The 21,022-nt window shown below is 40.5% G+C and overlaps 1 protein-coding gene across 2 annotated transcripts in view; it reads right to left on the bottom strand.

The window, feature by feature from the left end:
- Nucleotides 1-21,022, bottom strand: part of ADAMTS5 (ADAM metallopeptidase with thrombospondin type 1 motif 5) — a 61,123-nt gene that overhangs the window by 36,597 nt on the left and 3,504 nt on the right. For both annotated transcript variants that reach the window (XR_007513874.1, XM_049858474.1), the window contains one exon: nt 6,685-6,817. Coding sequence is in view for 1 of the 2 variants with exons in the window: in XM_049858474.1 (XP_049714431.1) it covers nt 6,685-6,817 (133 nt within the window). In the remaining variant the exon portion in view is untranslated. The remainder of the gene's footprint in view (nt 1-6,684; nt 6,818-21,022) is intronic.

Below are 21,022 nucleotides of genomic sequence, written 5' to 3'. Positions count from 1 at the left end.
GTTTTCAGGAGGAAACAGTCCCTAGAGAAGGACATCATGCTTGGTAAAGTAGAGGGTCAGCTAAAAAGAGGAAGACTGTCAATGAGATGGATTGACACAGTGGCTGCAACAATGGGCTCAAGTATAACAACAATTCCGAGGATGGCGCAGGACTGGGCAGTGTTTCATTCTGTTGTACGTAGGGTTGCTACCTAACGACAACATCCTTCAAAATAAAAATTGTCTACCACATCATCATATGACAGTAGCCAAAATCTGGGACTCTGGAGTCAAATCAACTGGATTCAAATCTCACCCTAGCAGTATGTGACTCGTTGGCCTTGAACAGGTTTCTCATCTTCTCTGTGTGCCCACTTCCTCCTCTCTGGAAAAAACCATTTACCATCGAGTCGACTCTGGCTCATGGTGACCCCATGTGTGTCAGGGTAAAACTGTGCTCCACAGGGTTTTCAATGGCTGATTTTTGGAAGTAGATTGCTGGACCTTTCTTGGAAGGTGCCTTTCCGTGGACTCAAATCTCCAATCTGTCGATTAGCAGTTGGCCACGTTAACAGTTTGCACTACCCAAGGGCTCTTTCCTCTTTCGGGTGACCCATTAATCATACTCACCTGATGGCATTTTGTGAGGATTACCAAAAACAAGACCCACTGCCCTCGAGTCGATTCTGACTCATATCTACCCCATAGGGTTTCCAAGGTTGCAAATCTTCACAGAAGCACATTGCCACATCTTTCTCCCACAGAGCTGCTGGTGGCTTCAAACTGCCAACCTTTAGGTTAGCAGTCTATCACTTTATCCACTGTGCCACCAGGGTTCCTTGTGAGGATTAAATGAGATAAAAGATATAAATGCTTAAAATATGAGCTTGACATATATCACACTGCTCAATAACCATTAGCTAACCTTACTGTTTTTACTAAGATCCTGGGTTCGTTGTGCATTAACTTAAAGGTATTTTAGCCTTCAGTGTTTTTGAATAAACCACTAGATACTAGGCACCCTTGATTTGGGAGGGAAGGGGAAAGTTTTTTTTTACCATAACGGGGAAAAAAATTGTGTAGTATATTTACTTTTTATGCCAACTTCAACTTGCTGTGTCTTTATAGTACCTGTGGCAGACAATCCATAGGCCTCCCCTACAGGCCTCCCCTACAGAAACACTAACTGGAATTTGATTAAAAAAAAAAAAAAGATGATAAAAACTAAATCTATCAGTGGTACTGGGCATATAGTAATGACCTATTCTCACCTTTCATCTGGGGGCCAAGAAAGACATCTTGTGGCCGTGTGGCTTTGTTCCAAACTGGATAGAGAAAAACGCTCAGTTCGTGATTAAAGCAATGGTTTGGGCGGGGAGGGGGGGTGTTGAATCCTAGCTTCCGTCTCACTTCACGTCTCACAGCTAGTCCTGACATCTGATTCTGTGCGCTTGGCTTTGGTTTAGGGTGTTTCCAGGGCCTCTGCAGCTTTTCAAAACAAGGTCTTGTTTAATCTAATCATCTGTGGGAGCCCAGTCACACATAGATCAGCACAACCAGAGGACACCCTCTAACCAGAGCAAACACAGGCGGCACTGCTGTTGTGTCTCACCCACTTCCTAAGTCTTCAGCTGAATATTTGACTTTTTTTTTTTTTTTCCAAATCTGACTTTAGCCAAGGAAGCATTTTAGAGTCTGCCCTAATGGAGAGATTCACTTAGTACATCTTACAATTAACTACGGCAAAGGGAAGGTTGGGCATGTGTACAAATTACAGACTCCATCAGTCTAAATAAAATCAGATTTTCCCCCTAGCATATCAGTAGCTGGCCCTAACATCAATAAGATGATTAATTTCAAGAACCATGTTCACGGCAGGTGAAATCTTTATCGTTAGGAGTCAATAATAAAAATCTGACAAGTTAAAAATATGAGCTAAAATGCTCACTCACATTAATTGGAATGCTGTCTGCAGTTCACATCTGGATTGTTAATGGCTGTAATCAGATTCCCGCCTCCACTGAAGGAGCTGGGAGGGGAGTGGAAGGTGCGCCTGACAGTTTAAAGCATCCAAATAATTTAGTCAGTGCTTACAGGCACATAACACAGCGAGGAGGAAGGTAACCCATTTACTCTCTGCTGCAGTGGGCTTTGGGCTGGGCAGAGCCTATATGAACTCAAGCTCTGTTTGTCAGAAGCCTGGATTGGCAACAGCGAACTATGTATCTTCAGAATCGAGCTCTTACTAGCAGGAAAAGAGAAGTGTTCCAGTCAGCTGTAGTACTTAAAAAAAAAGGAAAGAGTATGTTTTCAGAATTGTTTATTTAACCCATATAATTCTGACTGTAGGTAATTTTAACTACATGGATAGAAAAGGTTCAAGTTAGGGATTTCATACATGGCCGTCTCCTTATCGCATGTGTTAATTCTCGGTGCAGGCTGGGAGTTGGTAAAAGAACAAAGAATATCGTGATTCAACTCCTTCATAAATAAAATGTACCTAAGTTTATATTTTAAAACCCAAACTCACTGCCGACGACTCTTGGAATCGATTCCACGGCAGTGAGTTTGGTTTTTTTAAGTTTATATTTCAAACTACCACGTATAGAAAGAGGAAGCTCTGAGTCGTACAAACAGTTATCATTTTCGGTTGCTAAGCAAAAGGTTGGCAGTTCGAGGCCACCCAGAAGCATCTCAGAAGGAAGCCTGGGCCATCTACTTCTGAAAGATCCGCCATTGAAAACCCTAAGAATCATAGTTTTACTCTGACACATGTGAGGTCACTCACCATGAGTTAGAATCAACTAGAAGGCAACTGGTTGGTTATAGAAAGAAAGTGGTAGGGCACTCCCAAGACAACCTGTAAGCTAATTCAGGAAAGTGTTACTCTTGATCCAATGTGTCCTTCCTCTGCTTATAAAAAAAAAAAAAATAGAAGATACAAAATAGAAAAACTATGGAAGCAGCCTGATAATTTTCTCCACTGCTGATGTTCTGAGTCAGTAACATATTTACACATCCTGCTTGCATGAAGTAAACTGTATATTTTGGAATGAGGCTCAGGCAGACTCAAAGCTCTCTGGCAAAAATGAGGTTCAAGACGTCATTTCGTCACTGTATATATATAGCCTGTATACACCATCTCCAAACCAGGAAAGTGGCAAATGTCTAGCGAAATGGAAGTGGGGCAATTATGTTAGAAGAATGGAGGAAAATTAGAATACAGAGCATGATCAGCCCAGGCTGACGACTTCATGCAACAATTCAAAAATACAGCCCTGGAAACAGACCAGTGTACTGCATCACCCAAGACCATACTGGCTGCAGTGGCAAGACTCTGTAATGATAAATAGCTGATTGGGAAATATTTTGTAAGGGTGTTTTCTCTAAATTCCACCAGGCTCACACTTCATAACACATGTTCATAACTCGAAAAAGAAATATTAAAAAATAATAAAGAAATTAGAAAATGAATGAAGCAAATGAAATTCAGGTTCTTTTATGAAAGCAGAATTAAATCCATACCCCCCTACTTACAGATCTTGTATTTCTCAGACTAGGCCAATGTAATATACACTGGGAAATTAAAGTAGGCAAGGTTTGCTTGGAGGATGAATTCTAGAGAATTCCAAAGAAGTAAACAGAGATGATCCAAACATGAAATTAAAGGGAACACAAGGGCGTAGTCATATATCAAAGATTCAGGCTTGATTTTGTGTATCCTACATTGCTCTCTTGCATAAATATGTTCACTCTTACTCTACCATTAAGAAAAGTTCTGAATGTTTTCTCTTTCATATATGTGTGTGTGTGTGTATGTGTACATACATGGGTGTGTATGTGTATATATATGTACATGAGTATATATACGTGTGTGTGCGTGTGTGTTTGCTAATTGCTGTCGAGTTGACTCATACTCATGGTGATCCCAGGCATGCAGAGTAGAACTGTTCACAGGGTTTTCAAGGTTGCGGCGACCTTTAGGAGGCAGATGGCCAGGACTGTCTTCCAAGGTGCCTCTGGGTGAGTTTGAACCACCAACCTTTTGGTTAGCAGTCCAGCACTTAACCATTTGTACCACCCAGATGTGTGTGCACATATGTGTGTGTATATATACACATGGAGCCTTGGTGGCGCAGTGGTTAAGAGCTATGGCTGTTAACCAAAAGGTTGGCAGTTCAAATGCATCAGCCGTTCCTTGGAAACTCTATAGGGCTGTTTTACTCTGTGCATGAGTCAGAATCGACTCGACAGCCATTGTTTTTATTTTTTTGGTTTATACACACACACACACACACACACACACACATATAGTTGTTGTTAGCTGCCATCAAGTCATCTCTGACCCATGGGGATCCCACATAAAACATCGTTCCTCCTCCCAGTCTCAGCCATTGGCCCCTGCTTTCCCAGGGGTTTAGAACTTCTCTCATGGACTTCTGTCACTCTGAATAATGGTGATTAATTACTGTTGTGCTTTTAAAATCTCCTCTGTTTAATTATAAACCTCTCAAGTGCTTGGACTAATTTCTCTTAGCTTCCACTACAGAATTGAATTGGTGCCTCGGGCAGTTTTCGCGTTTCTTTCCTTCTCTTATTGTTAGCTGCTGTCATGTCAGTGTCCGACTCGCAGCAACAGAACGAAACACCGCCCAGCCCTGCGCCATCCTCACAGTTGTTGCTGTCCTTGAGTCCACTGTTGCAACCACTGCATCAGTCCATCTCATCGAAGGTCTTCCTCTTTTTTGCTGACCCTCTACTATACCAAGCATGATGTCCTTCTCCAGGGACTGGTCCCTCCTGATAACATGACCTATTTATTCATGTAATAAATGTTGATTAAGGATCTATATTAGGAGTCTCTGGTGGTACAAACGGTTGGCTACTAACTCAAAGGTTGGCATTTCAAATCCACCCAGAGGCACCTCAGAAGAAAAGCCTGGTGATCTACTTTTGAAAGACCAACCATTGAAAACCCTACAGAGCCTATTTCTATTCTGAAACACAAAGGGTTTCCATAACTCAGAATCAACTTCATGGCAACTGGTTGGTTGGGTAAAGACCTGTATTAGACTGAATTTTATCAGTTGAATAGACACTAGCAAGAGACAAATGAGGACATAACCTCCTTGAAAGGCACACTATCACATCTGTTCATAGCATTTTGGAGTTTTAAAAACATTTGCAAACACACCACATTTTCTAAAGCAGCACATAAGAGCCATGCTTCATTATTTGTCCATCTTGTAGGGGAAGAATCAGAGGGGCAAGTGTCTAAAGCATTTGCCTGAGATAAAACGGAAACCCAGAGGTGGAGCTGGGGCTCCATCTCACATCTTTGGCTCCTAAAGCCAAAGGCCCCAATTAATAAAACACTGAACTGAATTATTATCAGTGACTTTGCTGGACAGTCATTTACGATAAGGTTTTACGTTTGTGTTTGTTTTGCTTAGGAGGTAAGAAGACTGTCAGTTTGGAAAATTAAGGGGATGAGTAACGCCTAAGAATGGAAATTTTACTACTGATTCCTATGTTGCTGCTGCCATATGGTGACTCAGGCTATTACACCTTTGATTAGAAGTTATTTTAACTCCCCGAAGAAAACACTGGCAGTTAGAAATCGACACCTTGTGAAAATGTTCTCTGCCTACTAGGAATGTCAGAAAGAGGTCTTAATTTCCATTTTAAAATTATGGTTTTAGCTATAAAAAAAAAAATGAACCTGTATAATAAAAATACAGCAAAAAATAAATTATCAAATCATACTTTTCCTCAAAAAGGATTATGCTAAAAGTAATACTTATATTAAAAATGTAAATAACTATTTCATAAAAAATGAAACATAAGTGTACATGGATATAAAAAACATTAGTATCTATACCCTACCTGATTTGATCCATATAATAACTCCCTGAAATAGGCACTATTACATTTTAAATACGAAAACCAAAGCTTAGAGAGTTTAAATAATTAGACCAACGTGACACAGGTAGAGGGTATTTGAGCATAAATTGAGCCCAGATGTGTCTAATTCTAACATTTAATCCTAAATACTAAGCCAGGTTTCTCAAACACTATACCTAGTAGCCTAGGACATATTCCTAATTACAGGGTACTTTCCTCTCTTAACTCAGTTCTAAATCTACCATTTTAAATTGCGATGTTTCTTGTAACAGGCAAATTGGGAAAGCGACATTTTAAACAGGCCTTATTGAGCGTTGGGCTTGCTTTTGTTTACTTTGTTATTAAGAAACAAGATAGAACGGTTTACAGGAAACCGTTGATGTCCTTTGACCAGAACCTACTATTAACACTCTCTCAGTGGAGTAAAACATGGTATATTTCTGTGCAAACTGATTAGCTTGGCATGAGTCAATACCATCTTGAGTAATTTCGAAAAGGGACGCCTCTGCCTTCCATAGTCAACAGTGACAAATTTCGTCTAAGGGCCATTTAGGGATGCTTTTAAAGACAGTAGCGGTAGTGGCGTTCTCTTAAACTCTTGAATGACTGTCAGAAAGGAAACATGGACCGGGTGCCTGACTCTGCCTTCTCTCTCCATTATTCGTGCAAATATAAACACATTTAATCCCCAACGGTACACCTGCACCAGGAGAAATCTGGAATTAATTGCCAAGTGTTTTGGTTCCTGCGGCAGCTGTTACACGTGTTTGATTTGGCGAGGGAAGAGAAGAGGCTGCATACCAATTTCGTGCGCCACGGTGAAAGCTGCGTGTAGACCATCATCTTCAATCACAGCACAGCTGCGCTCTGGAGAACAGATGGTCCCAACGTCTGCCATTCCCAGGGTGTCACATGAATGATGTCCACATAAATCCTGCCCGGGAGGAGGAAAGAAATCATTAAAATCAATTTACATCCAGAAGGAGCCACCAAGTACAGCCACTTCCTCACCCCAAAGGGCAAGACCAGGATATGTTGATGGTATCACCTGCTCTTGTCTGGAAATGGTCCAAAGACAGACTCAAGGCCCCAACTTCTGCAAGCAACTCTGGGACCCAGCAGCACAGACGGATGATGGGACTAGATTACATTGAGAAAAGGACGCCCTAGAATTGTGGCTTGCACATTATGACAGCAGCGGCTGCCTTAAGAAAGCTCCAATGGATACATGCAGACAAATTTGTCATGGATCACTTTCGCATATGATCCTGCTTAGGAGAACCCGGATGTTCTGACCTAAATTCATGCTACATTTATCAGAAGCCGGGCCTAATAAATTATTTTCCATCACAGGGGCAAACAGCAACCGCATATTTGTAGCAGAATACAAATTTATCGGTTATTTGGATTGGAGATGAAACGTTAATGCACAAACATAATTCCTTGAAAGGGCAACTGTCAATTTCCATACTAAGTTGTAATTTCACAAGACTCTTTTAAGAAAACCTGCATAAATTGCATCTTCGGAAATATATGCACTCATACTCATATCATGTATTCTAGTGTTTCTCAACCCGATCTTTGTGATATTTCGAAATCTCATGAAATATATGCAATATATTGTTTGTATGTTAAGTATATGCATGTTTGCGGTAAGAAGTTTCATAGCTTTTAAGAGATTCTCAAAAGGGAACATAATCCCTCTCCACAGATGGTTAAAAATGATTGACATAGATGAAAGGGACACCAGTGTGACTTTTAAGATATGAAGAAAAAAGAGAAAATAAAAGCCAATATTGACCTGATGGAGTTATAAATAATATACTTTAAATGCTATTTGAGCATTAATGGGCATTAAAATTTATTGTTTGACTACAGTTATAATTAACACTGATTATATCTTCACTACCCATATAGATGTCAATTTGTTGTACTGTGGTGGCTTGCATGTTGCTATGGTGCTGAAAACTATGCCACTGGTATGTCAGATACTAGCAGGGTCACCCATGGTGGGCAGGTTTCAGCAGCTTTTCCAGACTAACACAAACTAGGAAGAAAGGCCTGTCAATCTACTTCCAGAAATTAGCCAATGAAACCCTTATGGATCACAACAGAACACTGTCCGATACAGTGCTGAAAGATAAGACCCCTAGGTTGGAAGGCACTCAAAATACACAGTGACCGTGACAATGGACTCTAGCACACCAATGATCATCAAGATAGTGTAGAACCAGGCAAGGTTTTGTTCTGTTGTACATGGGTCACCATGAGGTGAGCTGACTCAATGGCCACTAACAACCAAAATACTTATATTCTAAAAAGCAAGATAATAGTTCTAGTAAGCAGGGAGGAATTTTTTAAAAATATCAATTACTTCTCTTGGGGCTATCATTTTTGTATCCCCAACAACTACCACAATGTCTGGCTTATAGCAAGAACTCAGCAAATACTTGTTTAATTGGGTAGATTGTGACACACAGTGAGACACAATGTAATCCTCACGTGCTCACCTTCACGTGCTCACCTTTAACAGGTTGCATGTTCAGCAGGACCTCAATAGACTCCAGGCAACCAGTGTAAGATGCTATTACTTCATAACCAATGCCACATACATACTCGATGCTAACATCCTTTTCTAGCCCTTCCCTATTTTGCTGCATAGAAATCCAACCCAGGTGAAGAATATTTAGAAGATATACTCTACACTCTCTGGTGCATTTTCAGGTCTTTATTGTGTTCTGTGTATCACAAGTTACCAAAAAAAAAACAAGCCCACTGCCGTCGAGTCGGTTCTGACTCATAGCAACCCTATAGGACAGAGTAGAACGGCCCCATAGAGTTTCCAAGGAGTGCGTGGTGGATTTGAACTGCCAACCTCTTGGTTAGCAGCTGTAGCACTTAACCACTACACCAGCTGTGATGAATTACAGTGTGGCTGTAGCATCAGAAAGTCGAAATCTTAGCCAAGTAGCCTCAGTGAATCAAGTCACTACCAATGACAGCCTCCCAAAGCTTCCTGTATCTCCTCATATGTCATTCCATGGGATCCCAAATTACAGCTATCAAGAACAAATTGGTAGTTTTCAAAATTGAAATTGGAACATGTTTTTGCATAATAATCATTCTTTGAGATAATAATATAGCATAATACATTTTTTAAAAAATCCCATTTCTTACCCAATCATTTTAGTAGTTCTAAGACCAAGGACCCAGGGCATGGTTTAAATGAGTTGCTAGAGACTATAAAGTAATTTCTGCACACATACATGTTTTTAAGCCAAAATTTATGCTGATCTTCACAATTTGGATCTCATCATTTTGAAGAATAAAATCCAAGAATTAAGTGTTATGCATTGAATGTGTCCCCACCAAAAAAGATATATTGAAGTCCTAACCCCCAGGACCTGTGACCATGAACTTGTATGGAAATACAGTCTTTGAAGATGTTATCAGTCATGTTAACATGAGCTTATACTGGAGTAAGGTAGGTCATGATGCTGTGTGACTGCTGACTTCATAACAGAGGAGAAGATGGACAAAGACAAGGAGACAAAGGAATGACACCATCTGACGCTGCAGCTGCAAGGAGCATCTAGAGCGACCAGGAGCTAGGAGAGAAGAGTTTGTCTCTCAGAAGGACTCAACACGGCTGATACCCTGATTTGGACTTCTATCCTCCAAACCGTGAGAAAATAAATTTCTGCTGTTTAAAGCCACTCTCTTTGTGATATTTCATTATAGAAGCCCTAGAAATGAAAACATTAAGCTTGTCCTTCTTACTCCTTATTTCACTGATAAGCTTGTATGAAGAGCCACAGCATAGGGAGATGGCCCTTCTTTCTAAATAGAGTATAAATTAGATTCTTAATATGCCTTTGTTTACTGCTAATCAATTGCTCATTAGAGGCTATCAATCTTCTTGTCATCCTTGGATGGCATTAAATGCTTTTGGCCCTTTGCCATGGAAATGTAAACATGTGACCAAATTACAAACAGAAGCATGTGTTATTTTTTTAACCACATTGATTAGACCCCTTGACTACATAGTCACAATCTATGTATCTCTGTACTATAATTACATAAATTGGTAGCCTTTCCATTTCACCTGTGTAATTTTCAAACCTTGGTAGTCATGTTACAGTTTCATCCTCATGATTTACGATGAACATCTGAGTTTCTTTGTGATCCAATGTTCATCCCAGTGTATTACAACACATCTTCTGTGTCAAATTATTGAGAACACAGCCTATCACAGTAATGTCTGTGTTCTGATGGTGATTCACAATAGTATTTATGGGTGCAAATCTTATTTGGAGTTTATTGTAGTTATTATATTTTAAAATTCAGGTGGTAGAATTCTTTTGGAGATCACTAGTATATAATCTGATTCTGGGTGCAGGAAGATACTGAAGAAATATGAATCTCATACAGTACCCACGTAAGACGTAAGAGAATTAAAACTGCTGATGAAAATTTTCTGCTCGGTCAGCATGGAACTGAACATACATTATGTCTTTGTTCTATTAAAGATAACTCTTTTCATGCAGAATTAGTATCTTATCACCATGGTCTAGACAGCAACGGAGTGGAGGATTTAGCACAAATGTCATGGTCTTGGACGAAAGGCCTGGGATCTACTTAAGAAAAATCAGCATTGAAAACCTGTGGAGCATAGTTCTACTCTGATATACATGGGGTCACCGTGAGTTGGAACCGACTTTATGGCAACCGGTTTAAGTGTCAAGAGAATACGCAGAGAGGTAACTGGTAGTCTTGTGGTGTGTTGTTGGCCAGGAGACACTGGGACACTCTCTGAAAAGTATCGCTAAAACGGTCTCCAAGACCAAAAGAGCTTTGACAGGGCAAGTCTTTGACACTGTGGCCATTCATTGGGTGTGGCCTTTTAAAATTCTATGAATATGGCAAAATCTGAGATTCATTATGGAATTCAGAAGGACTAATGGTACCCAAGGAGCCCTAGGGGCACAGTGGTTAAGTGTTTGGCTGTTAAGCAAAAGGTCTGTGGTTCAAACCCAACAACTGCTCTGTGACAGAAAGACATGGCAGTCTGCTTCCGTAAAGATTACAGCCTTGGGAACCCTATTGGGCAGTCCTACTCTGCCCTACAGGGTTGCTATGAGTCGTAATCGACTCAACGGAAATGGGTTTTTTTTTTTGGTTTAATAGTATCCAAAAGGAGCCCTGGTGGCACAGTGGTTAAGCTGTTGGCCATCCTCACTTCTAAGGAGAATCCTGGCTGTACTTCTTCCAAGACAGATTTGCTCGTTCTTCTAAACTCTTCTAAAGAATATTCAATATTCTTTCCCAACACCATAGTACAAAGACATCAATAATTCTTTGACCTTCCTAATTTATTGTCCAGCTCACATGCATATGATGTGATTGAAAATACCATGGTTTGAGACAGGTATACCTTAGTTCTCAAAGTGAGATCTTTGCTTTTTAACACTGTAAAGAGATCTCTTGCAGCTGATTTGCCCAATGCAATGTGTCTTTCGATTTCTTGACTATTCCTTCCATGGGCGCTGTGAATCCAAGTAAAATAAAATCCTTGATACTTTCAATCTTTTCTCCATTTCTCATGATGTTGCTTATTAGTACAGTCGTGAGGACTACTGTATTCTTTTTGTTGAGGTGTAATCCATACTGAAGGCTGTAGTCTTTGATCTTTATCAGTAAGTGCTTCAAGTCCTCTTTGACTTCAGCAAGCAAGGTTGTGTCATGTACATATTGCAAGTTGTCTTCCTCCAATCTTGATGCCCTGTTCTTCTTCATATAGTCCAACTTCTCAGATTATTTGCTCAGCATACAGATTGAGTAAGTATGGTGAAAGCATACAACCCTGACACATACCTTTTCTGATTTTAAACTATGCAGTATCCCCTTGTTCGGTTCGAATGACTGCCTCTTGGTCTGCATACAGGTTCCTCGTGAACACAATTAAGTGTTCTGGAATTCCCATTCTGCGTAATGTTATCCACAATTTGTTATGATTCATACAGACATCATTATCTAGACTAGACATCATTATCTAGGGGGTAAAACAGATATGTCAAGAGCAAGGCAAAGTAGGATGTACTGTTGTGAACAGATTGTCAAGGGAGCACAGAAGAAGGATTGATTAATTGTCTTTGGGGGAATCAATCAAAGGAGAGTCTTGAGGAATGAGTAGAATCTGACAGTTATGGAAGGATTCTAGTAAGACAGACTAGTGAAAACATCAAGGAAAATGTACTGGGGTGAATAGTTCCCTCCAAAATTCATATCCACCTAAAACCTCAAAACATGATCTTATTTGGAAGTAGAGTATTTGCAGATAATATTAGTTAAGGATTTTGAGATGAAGTTATACTGGATTAATCCAATGACTGGTGTTCTTATCAAAAAAAAAAAAAAAAAAAGGAGGGGGAGATTCAGAGACAGATACACACAGAGGAAAGATGGTGTGTGAAGACAAAGGAGACACTGGAGTGATGCAGCTATAACCAAGGGATGCCGGCAACCATCAGAGTCTGGAAGAGGCAAGGGTAGATTCTTCCATAAAGCCTTCATAGGAAACATGGCTCTGCTAATACCTTGATTTTGGACTTCTAGCCTCCACAATGGTTGTTGTTTTAAGCCATTGGTTTGTGTTAATTTATTACGGCAGTCCTAGGGAACTAATTTAAAAAACAAACCAAACCTGTTGCCATTGAGTCAATTCCGACTCCCAACATTCCCGGAGGAAATGCTTTGGGAATGACCAGAAGGTTGTTGTGGTTGAGGTACATGTTTTCTTGGGTGGAGGGCTGGAAGGTGAATCTGGAAATATAGGCTAGATCCATTCCAAGATAAGAAATGTCCACTGAGAAATGTGAAGGAAGAAGGAGAGAATGTAGAGATAGAGCAAGTCGAACGTTGAAAGAGGTAGATTCTTGGAAGAGCTATTTTGGAAAATGGGAATAGAAGCTGACTAGAGACCATGAATGGAGGTAGACTGCTTTGTAATTCTAGCTCTATTAGTAAGAAACATTGTTTAAACATTTGCCTGCTTTGGGACAAAGTTTCTTCATCATTAAAATAAGGGGGTTGACCAGGTGATCACTAGGGTTTGCTCCAGTTATTCATGTATTAATATTAACATAAAACACTACAGGTTCCAAGTATTCTCTCTGATTTATAGATGGAGCTCAAGGGCACTATGTCTTCAGAGTCTCAAACCTTGAGACTAGTGGAGCTGAAACTCAAACTAGATCTAAACACTCCAATTCCCAAACTTAGTTCACTGTGGTATTATTAAACAAACACGTAGGTAATTCTCAATATTCATCTTATCTTTGACACTTCAAAACGGAAGAAAGAAGTAGAATTTCCTTAAAGGTCAGATTTCCTTATTTTCGCACGTGCCAACGCTCTTTGTGCTCTATGATATTGCCCGTGAACGCAGTCAAATGTCTAGCACAGTTTACACACTGCAGCTTATTGTTAATTTTGTGGGGTGGAAAGATTTAGAGTAAGGAGGATAGAGAACGAGAAAGGTATTTGTAATTGCCTTCTTCTGCAAATGCACTATCAACCCTGAGTTTCTGTTAGTAGTAGTGGAATAATTTGGAAACAGTGGTGATGGTTGTGATGATGAGTGACAATGTCACTGAATTGTACATAAAAAGAATATGAAACTGGCAAATGTTTCATTACACATATTTTTGCCATAATAAGACCAATTTTAAAATGCACTATCGAGCTGTAATTGCTGACTCTTGAACTTCTGATACACCAGGATGAAGGCAGGATATACGGAAATAACCAGAAGGAGGCAAGGGGCTTTGGGAAGCCCCTGTGCAATATCGTCACCACTCTCACCACTGTCTTCTGGTGCCAGATTTAACAATTTCCCTTTTTATAAACCAGAGAACAACAAGAAATATTGAAAGTAATATGAGCAGCAAGTCAGGATTTAAAAAAACTAGAGGAGACACAAAGACACCAAGGTAGGCAGGCAAAAAAGAAGATACATGCTTATTTAGGATTTTTCTTAGGACTTTGCACCCCTCTGATGTCCCTGGTATGTGGATTGCAAGTTTCCAACTAGAAGCCTGAGAATACATGGTAATTAAGTAAACATTTCATGCTTTCATGCTCAGCGGTACACATAGCAACCACGAACTTTTTCAGCCTCTGGGGTTTACTGGGAAGCTGCTGTACCACTGACAGTGTGTGCGGCCACAAGACAGGGGCCTTTATGACTGTTTGAAAGTGAAGAAAGGGTCGTGTGCCTCAAATTACTATTTTTACAGGGACTTGTAGGAGATGCCTGAATTTTTGGTAAGAAAAGTAGAAATTTGGAAAATTTTTATTTGTTATACATATGTACCAATAGACTCCAGTGGGACTCTGAGGTATAATTAGGGTATGTCATATGTACCATTAAACACTTAGGGTAGGCTTGTGGGAGAGGGCAAGAAAGAAAATCCATACTACCTACAAAAAATTCAGACCCACTCAATGATTCAGCATGCTTCCATTCATGAAAACACACGGTTATCAACAAAAAATTCAAAGCAAACCCTGGGTCACCAAAGGGTTAAGTGTGGCCAGTGTTGATTGAGAGAGACCTTTCCTCTACCATGATTCCAAACAGGATTTTGTCTGCTCATCATGAACGTGGCTCTAGGTACTGCAAGATATTGGGGCCTCTGAGATCAAGGGAGGATTTGAAGCAGGGGTTCCTATAAATATCAGGAGGACTAGTTTTTACAAAGTGGGCAAATTAGATAGGACACGGCTACCCTTAAAGGCAAGCCTGATTTTCACTATAGGTGAAAAATACTTTTTTTTAATCAAGTGGAATCGCTTCAAAATAAATAAATAAATAAAATAAAGGAGGAAAAAACAAACCAACTGTACTGTACCTCTTTGAAGGTGACATAGACAAACTGTTAAGCTTCCACCCAAAAGACGCTTCAGGTGGCAAAAGGCTGCTATAAACCTGGCTGAAGCAAAACTTTTTTAGAAAGATAAAACACTTTCTTTTTTTATAATCTGCCCTTGGTTAAGCAAGTTTTTCATTTGCAGTAAATAAAGGATAGAGTGATCTCTTCTCTACTGTGTATTTAATAAAACTTGATGATTCTTATGGACTGAATTGTGTCCACAAAAATATGTGTTGTAAACCCTAACCCCTATACTTGTGGATAAGGAGCCCTGGTGGCACAACGGTTACGCACTCTGCTGCTAACCAAAAAGTTGGCTGTTTGAACCTACCAAGCAGCTCCACGGGAGAAAGATCTGGTTATCTGCTTCTGTAAAGGTGACGAAGGCCCCTAAGAAACGCTATGGGGCAGTAAACTCTGTCACATGGTCACACGAGTCCCTATGAGTGGAAATAGACTCGAGGGCACCTAACAACAGCACACACACTTGTGGTTGTAATTTCATTTGGGAATACAGTTTGCTTTGTTATGTTAATGAGACCATATCAGTGTAGGGTGTGTTATAAACCAATCACCTTTGAGATGTAAAAAGAGCAGATTAGCACAGAGAAGGAAGCATAAATGGAGACTGATGTCATGTGGACATCACCAAGTAACTGCAGAAGAGAAGCTGAAAGCCACGAGGATTTTCCTCCAGGCTGAACAGAAAGAGATTTCCCCTAGAGCCAGCACTCTGAATTTGGACATCCAGCCTCCTAAATGGTAAGAAAATAACTTTGTTAAAGCCAGCCACTTGTGTATTTCTGTTACGGCAGCACTAAGAAGCTAAGGCAATGATTTAGAGGAGTGTTAAAAATACAAAATGCACTTGAAAGATACCCTAGAAAATAAGATAATGGTAGTGCTCAATAAGAAACCTGTGACATGGTTAACTGGACTCTCCCCCTTACCTCCACAACTGATCAATCACTGCAAGTCACTGATATCATGTCTCACGTAAGCATCCTCTCTTTCTCATTCCTTCCTGCCCGGACTATCACCTGAGACCTCTAACTAGTTCCTTTGCCTTCTGTGATTTTTCTATTTATATGCTGTGGTCAGTCCCCTTCTGAAAGCACAAATCTTATGAGCTTATTCCTCTTCTCCAAAACTTCAAACTTTTGATGGCTCCTCACAAAGGCAGAAGGCACACTAAGCTTAGCCTAGCATTCAAAACATTGTACTATGCAACCCCAGCCTTCTTGTTGACCTTATGCACCATCCTGTCCCCTGTTCCCTTCGTGTCTCATCAACACTTTGGCCTCCAAATCTTAGCCCAAGTATTCTTTCTACTTGTTGTTGAAAGGTGCTGTTGAGTCAGTTCTGACTCATAACGACCCTGTGTACAACAGAATGACACACTGCCTGGTTCTGCACCATCCTCACAAATGTTATGCTTGAGGCCATTGTTGCAGCCATTGTGTAATCCATCCCACTGAGGGTCTTCCTCTTTTTTGCTAACTCACTACTTTACCAAGCGTGATGTCCGTCTCCAGGAACTGGTCCCTCCTGATAACATGTCCAACGTAAGTGAGATGAAAACTTGTCATCCTCACTTCTAAAGGAACATTCTGGCTGTACTTCTCCCAATACAGATTTATTCATTCATTTGGCAGTCCATGGTGTATTCAATATTCTTCACCAACACCGTAACTCAAAGGCATCGATTCTTCTTCAGTCTTCCTTGTTATTGTCCAGCTTTTGCATGTGTGTGAGACGACTGAAAATACCATGGCTTGGGTCAGCTGCATCTTAATCTTCAAAGTGGCATCTTTGCTTTTTAACACTTTAAAGCAGGCTTTTGTAGCAGATTTGGCCAATGCAATACATCGTTTGATTTATTCTTTCTCTTCGAAAGGACTGATTTACTCATCTCCACCTGTCTTTACCATTTCTGGACTCTATTCCTGCCTTTCCATTCCTAGCGTCACTGCTTTCGTTCTGATCACCTAGCGTTTCCTCTTGAAGATTACTGAAATCACCTGCAAAGGTTCCCCACGATCCAGTCCAACAATTTAGGCCAGAGGATCAATCCAGAATGTGTGTTTGTCTGGTCACTGCTGTTTTCCCGCTAATGCTCTTGCCAAGGATTCTCACTGCGTATAAATTGTAACGTCAACCTCTTAGCATGGCATGGAGTCCCTGGTTGGTGCAAATGGTTAATGCGATTGGCTACTAGCCAAAAAGTCGAATGCTGGAGTCCAGAGGCGCCTTAGGAAAAAGGTCTGGCGATCTACTCCCAAAGTCAGTCATTGAAAACCCTGTGGAGCACAGTTGCACTCTGACACACATGGGGTTGCCATGACTCAGAGCTGACTGGATGGCAACTGGTTTTAGCATGGAATATAATTTCTTCTATAATCTGGTGGTTACTGTCTCCACTTTCATATTGTCTGTCCTATCACGCCCAACTGCATTTTATAGAATCACTGTGCCGCCTGTGGACCACTGAGCATAATAACATACTGTCCCCGCACCGCCTGTCTCCTCCTTATGTGCCTGGCTAACTCCTACTCCTTCTGCAAAGTTAAACTCAGATATTATCAAGGAAGCCACTGGAGACACCATCTAACCCTCCGCCCCATCCAGACACTCCAGAATATGGGTTAGGCAACCATCTTATGCACTTCCACGGTATCTCACGCCCACATGTATCATAAAACTCCTCATGCTTTTGGCAATTACCTGGTTCCTGGTCTGTTTTCTGGAAGAGATTCTTAGGATGGAAGTTGCTTTTTAAGCCTCTGAATCTCACCCTACATGTTAGGAACATATCGAATGTTTGAACAGATGAGTTATATTTGTAGTTTAGGGAGCACTGGGCAGGACTACCTTTCTCCACCATTTGCCAGCTGTGTTACTCTGAGAATATGATCTCTGATTCCTCTTGCGTGAGTGTTCTTATCTGTCAAATTAAGATGATATTACAGATATAGATTATTGAAAGGATTAAATTTAAAATGGTTTATGACCGTGGATAGTACATAAGAAATGTTCAATACAAGCTGGTTGAATCCAAATCGAATCTATCCATTCTTCGAGGACCTCTGCAATAAAACTAGCAATCTTTCTATAAAGATTCATAGGCAGAATCCATTGTTCCCTCTCCTTTCCTCTCGCAGACTTTGTTTAGGCGCTGTTACAGCACTTACCAGAGTTTTCCTAAAATTTGAGTATTAATGTATGAATCTGCTTCCTCTCCCCTGGTGATAAGCCTGGGTGATCAGGGACCAGGTATTTTCCATCTTACTGCCTGCAGCTGCCTAAACATGGAGGAGGTGCTCATAAGCATTTGATGAATGTATTCATTTGGCAATGAAATAGATCCTGCATGTTGTGGTGTATTGGCTCTAAAAACCAAAAACACCAAACCTGCTGCCATGGAGTTGATTCCAACTCACAGTAACCCTATAGGACAGGGTAGAACTGCCCCACAGGGTTTCCAAGGAGTAGCTGGTGGATTTGAACTGCTGACCTTTTGGTTAGTAGCTGAGCTCTTAACCACTGCGCCACCAGGGCTCCAAATTATCTCTAGCAGACATTTTTTTTTTTTCAAAATTTAATTTTTTCTTTCTTCTCAATATGTATTTAAAATGCCAACTATGGCCACTTAGTCCTCTACCAGTCTTTCCATTTCTGAGTTATTTAGCCTTTTGTTGGTTAAGATTACAAATTGATTATGTTAATTACTTGACAAGGGTTCATTTTGACTGTATGTAAGATTTGAACTCCAATACGTGATTCAGTCAGTCAGTCCAGTCAGCGAGCAAATAAGAAAAATCATATTCCTCTCCCTGCTCCAGGCTTCCCATCTTCTTCAGCGTCCCCTATTGTCAGAACCTAACAAGGAGCCAGCTGGTAAAGGAGAAATCCGGCCTACTGACTCCAAGCCTTGGCTTCATGAGGTTTTAGCTGAGAAGCAATAGCCTATTAACTGGCCCATAGATAATTAATGAAAGCAAAAGAACCTTTTCTATCGCTTGGTCTATTAGCTGGGATGTTAAATAATTTCCAATGTGGCCATCAAACAGATAAGGCTTTTGTTTCTAAAGAAGGGTGAGTGATCTACAAAACGAGCTTCAGAGTTTTCCCTTAAATAACCTATTTTAAAATAAAAGAGGAAGCCAGGAACAAGGAAAGGATTCTGGAAAGCAAAGCTCAACCCTGGGGAGGTCAGATGTCTACTGTTTGATGGCACAAGTGGTGTGGATTCCAGCATAAGTGCCATTCCAGAAGGAACATGGCTCCGATGCCAGCAAATCGACTGGCGCTAAGTTTCTCTAGTTAGAATGAGGCCAGCGTGCTGGGTACGGTACTGACAGTGAAGTGTGTTAGTCTGATAGATGAATTACTAGCACTACTCTGCTGACTCCCAGACACACTTCCAAGGTGGCCTCAGCTAGAGTAAACAGGGGTGAAAAACATATCCTCACACATTTGCTGAAAAACAAGTAATTTAGGAGAAGACATCTGGACGCAAAATTTGAACAGTCCTCACAGCCCATCAAAACAGGGATTTGATGGCTTGGCATCTGGCTGCTAAGCAACGTACTTCTTACATTCAAAACAGAGTTGTAAAAGTCGAATGTTGGTGCCAACTCTGGGTATTTCTCATTGAAAAAGAAATAGCCATGAACATTTTCCTTTAGGCCTTCAGATATCTGATTTCCATGTGTGGCTGAAAGAGCTCAAATCATCACTCCCCGGCCTTCTTGATTTTCACATTCCAAAGTATAAGGTGGAAATGAACTTTGTATTTTGAAGTACTCTCAAGTGACTGCTGCATGGATCTTGGGATATTTTTCTCTAACCCTCTTTTAAATTAGGTGCGTATATTCACAATACACAGGCTTTTCAAATATTTGGTTCTTAGCAAGCTAGATGTATATAGCAGAAGGCCAACTGCAAACTTAATGAGCTTTGCTTTACCAAAAGTATGCTTCTGCTTGGCAAGGAGGCAACAGAGGGGCGATGTAAAATATTTTCCATGTATAGGCTACTTTGAAAACTGTCTGTTACTACAATACTTAGTAAAACAGACCATTGTTTCTCCCTTGCCTTTTTTTTTTTTTTAATCTATTTAAAATGTGCTGATCGCTTCAGAACTTGGAAAACAGGAAGTGTTAAGTACCCAAATAAAAATCAAATCCAGAAAAAGCACCAGATCATTTAGCATCACTGACTAGTTTCCTTTTTTTTTTTTTTTCCCCTCTGGGAAGCAACTGAGAAAATTTTGAGGCTGGGAATAGGGAGTTATGAACCTCCTATTAATTTATATTTATTTTTCAATTATGGAATACGCCCTTTGTATTCAAATGGGAAAGGAAACTACTGAAATGACCCACTATTGGAAACAGTATGCTTACAAAAGTACCCCCCTCCCCATCTTTCTTTGGAGAAGCTCCTTCCACAAACTCTCCAAAGCATCTTTCTTGGCAGCCTCTTCTGATGTAGCTAAGCAAGGAAACTCAGGCATGGAAGGTTGCTTAAAAAAAAAAAAAGAGAGAAAGACTTGGAAACCAAGTGAGAAAGGGATAGCTTTATAAGAGAACCTCATTTCATCCAGAAGGCTACAAAAAGAATGTTCTACCATTTCAAAGACTAATGTGCAGAAATTTAAGGACAGTTTCCAGAAGATCACTTAGTTACAGGCAAGATTTTCCACTGCGCCCAGCGCCTGCACTGCCTCCTTCTCCCTCAACTGTTGCCTTCTGGTGTCTCTGTTTACATGTGGTTCACATTTATGTCCCCCCCACGAACCACAAGTGTTTCTCTACTCCAAATGTATCCACACTTTTCCCTCATACCAGGGGTGCTTTGGTAAAAATAGAAGAATTAGGTAGTGGAGCTGTGTGGTTCTGAAGTCTCCTGCAATCCATCATTCGATTTCCTACTCTCCCTGTTTGTTCCATTTTGTACCATGGTTTCAGAAAATACTTCAAAGTCTGCAATTCTTCATCTTTCCTGGATGCGTCTCAAACACTTTAAGAATGAGCATTAAAAGGTGGATTCTTACCAGGCATCTGAGAAGCATGACTTAAGACTGCCAATGGGAACAGAGCTATGAAAACTGAAGTTTAGAACTATGATCAAGCCAGACTCAAAACCAACCCAGACTAAATGTGTGTGAAAGTCACACTTACACGGTGGTCTAATGGTTATGTAAA

This window comes from Elephas maximus, chromosome 18 (assembly GCF_024166365.1).
Source record: "Elephas maximus indicus isolate mEleMax1 chromosome 18, mEleMax1 primary haplotype, whole genome shotgun sequence".
NCBI lineage: Eukaryota > Metazoa > Chordata > Mammalia > Proboscidea > Elephantidae > Elephas > Elephas maximus.
Note: the sequence above shows the minus strand (reverse complement) of the source record. Positions and strands in the feature narration are given on the sequence as shown.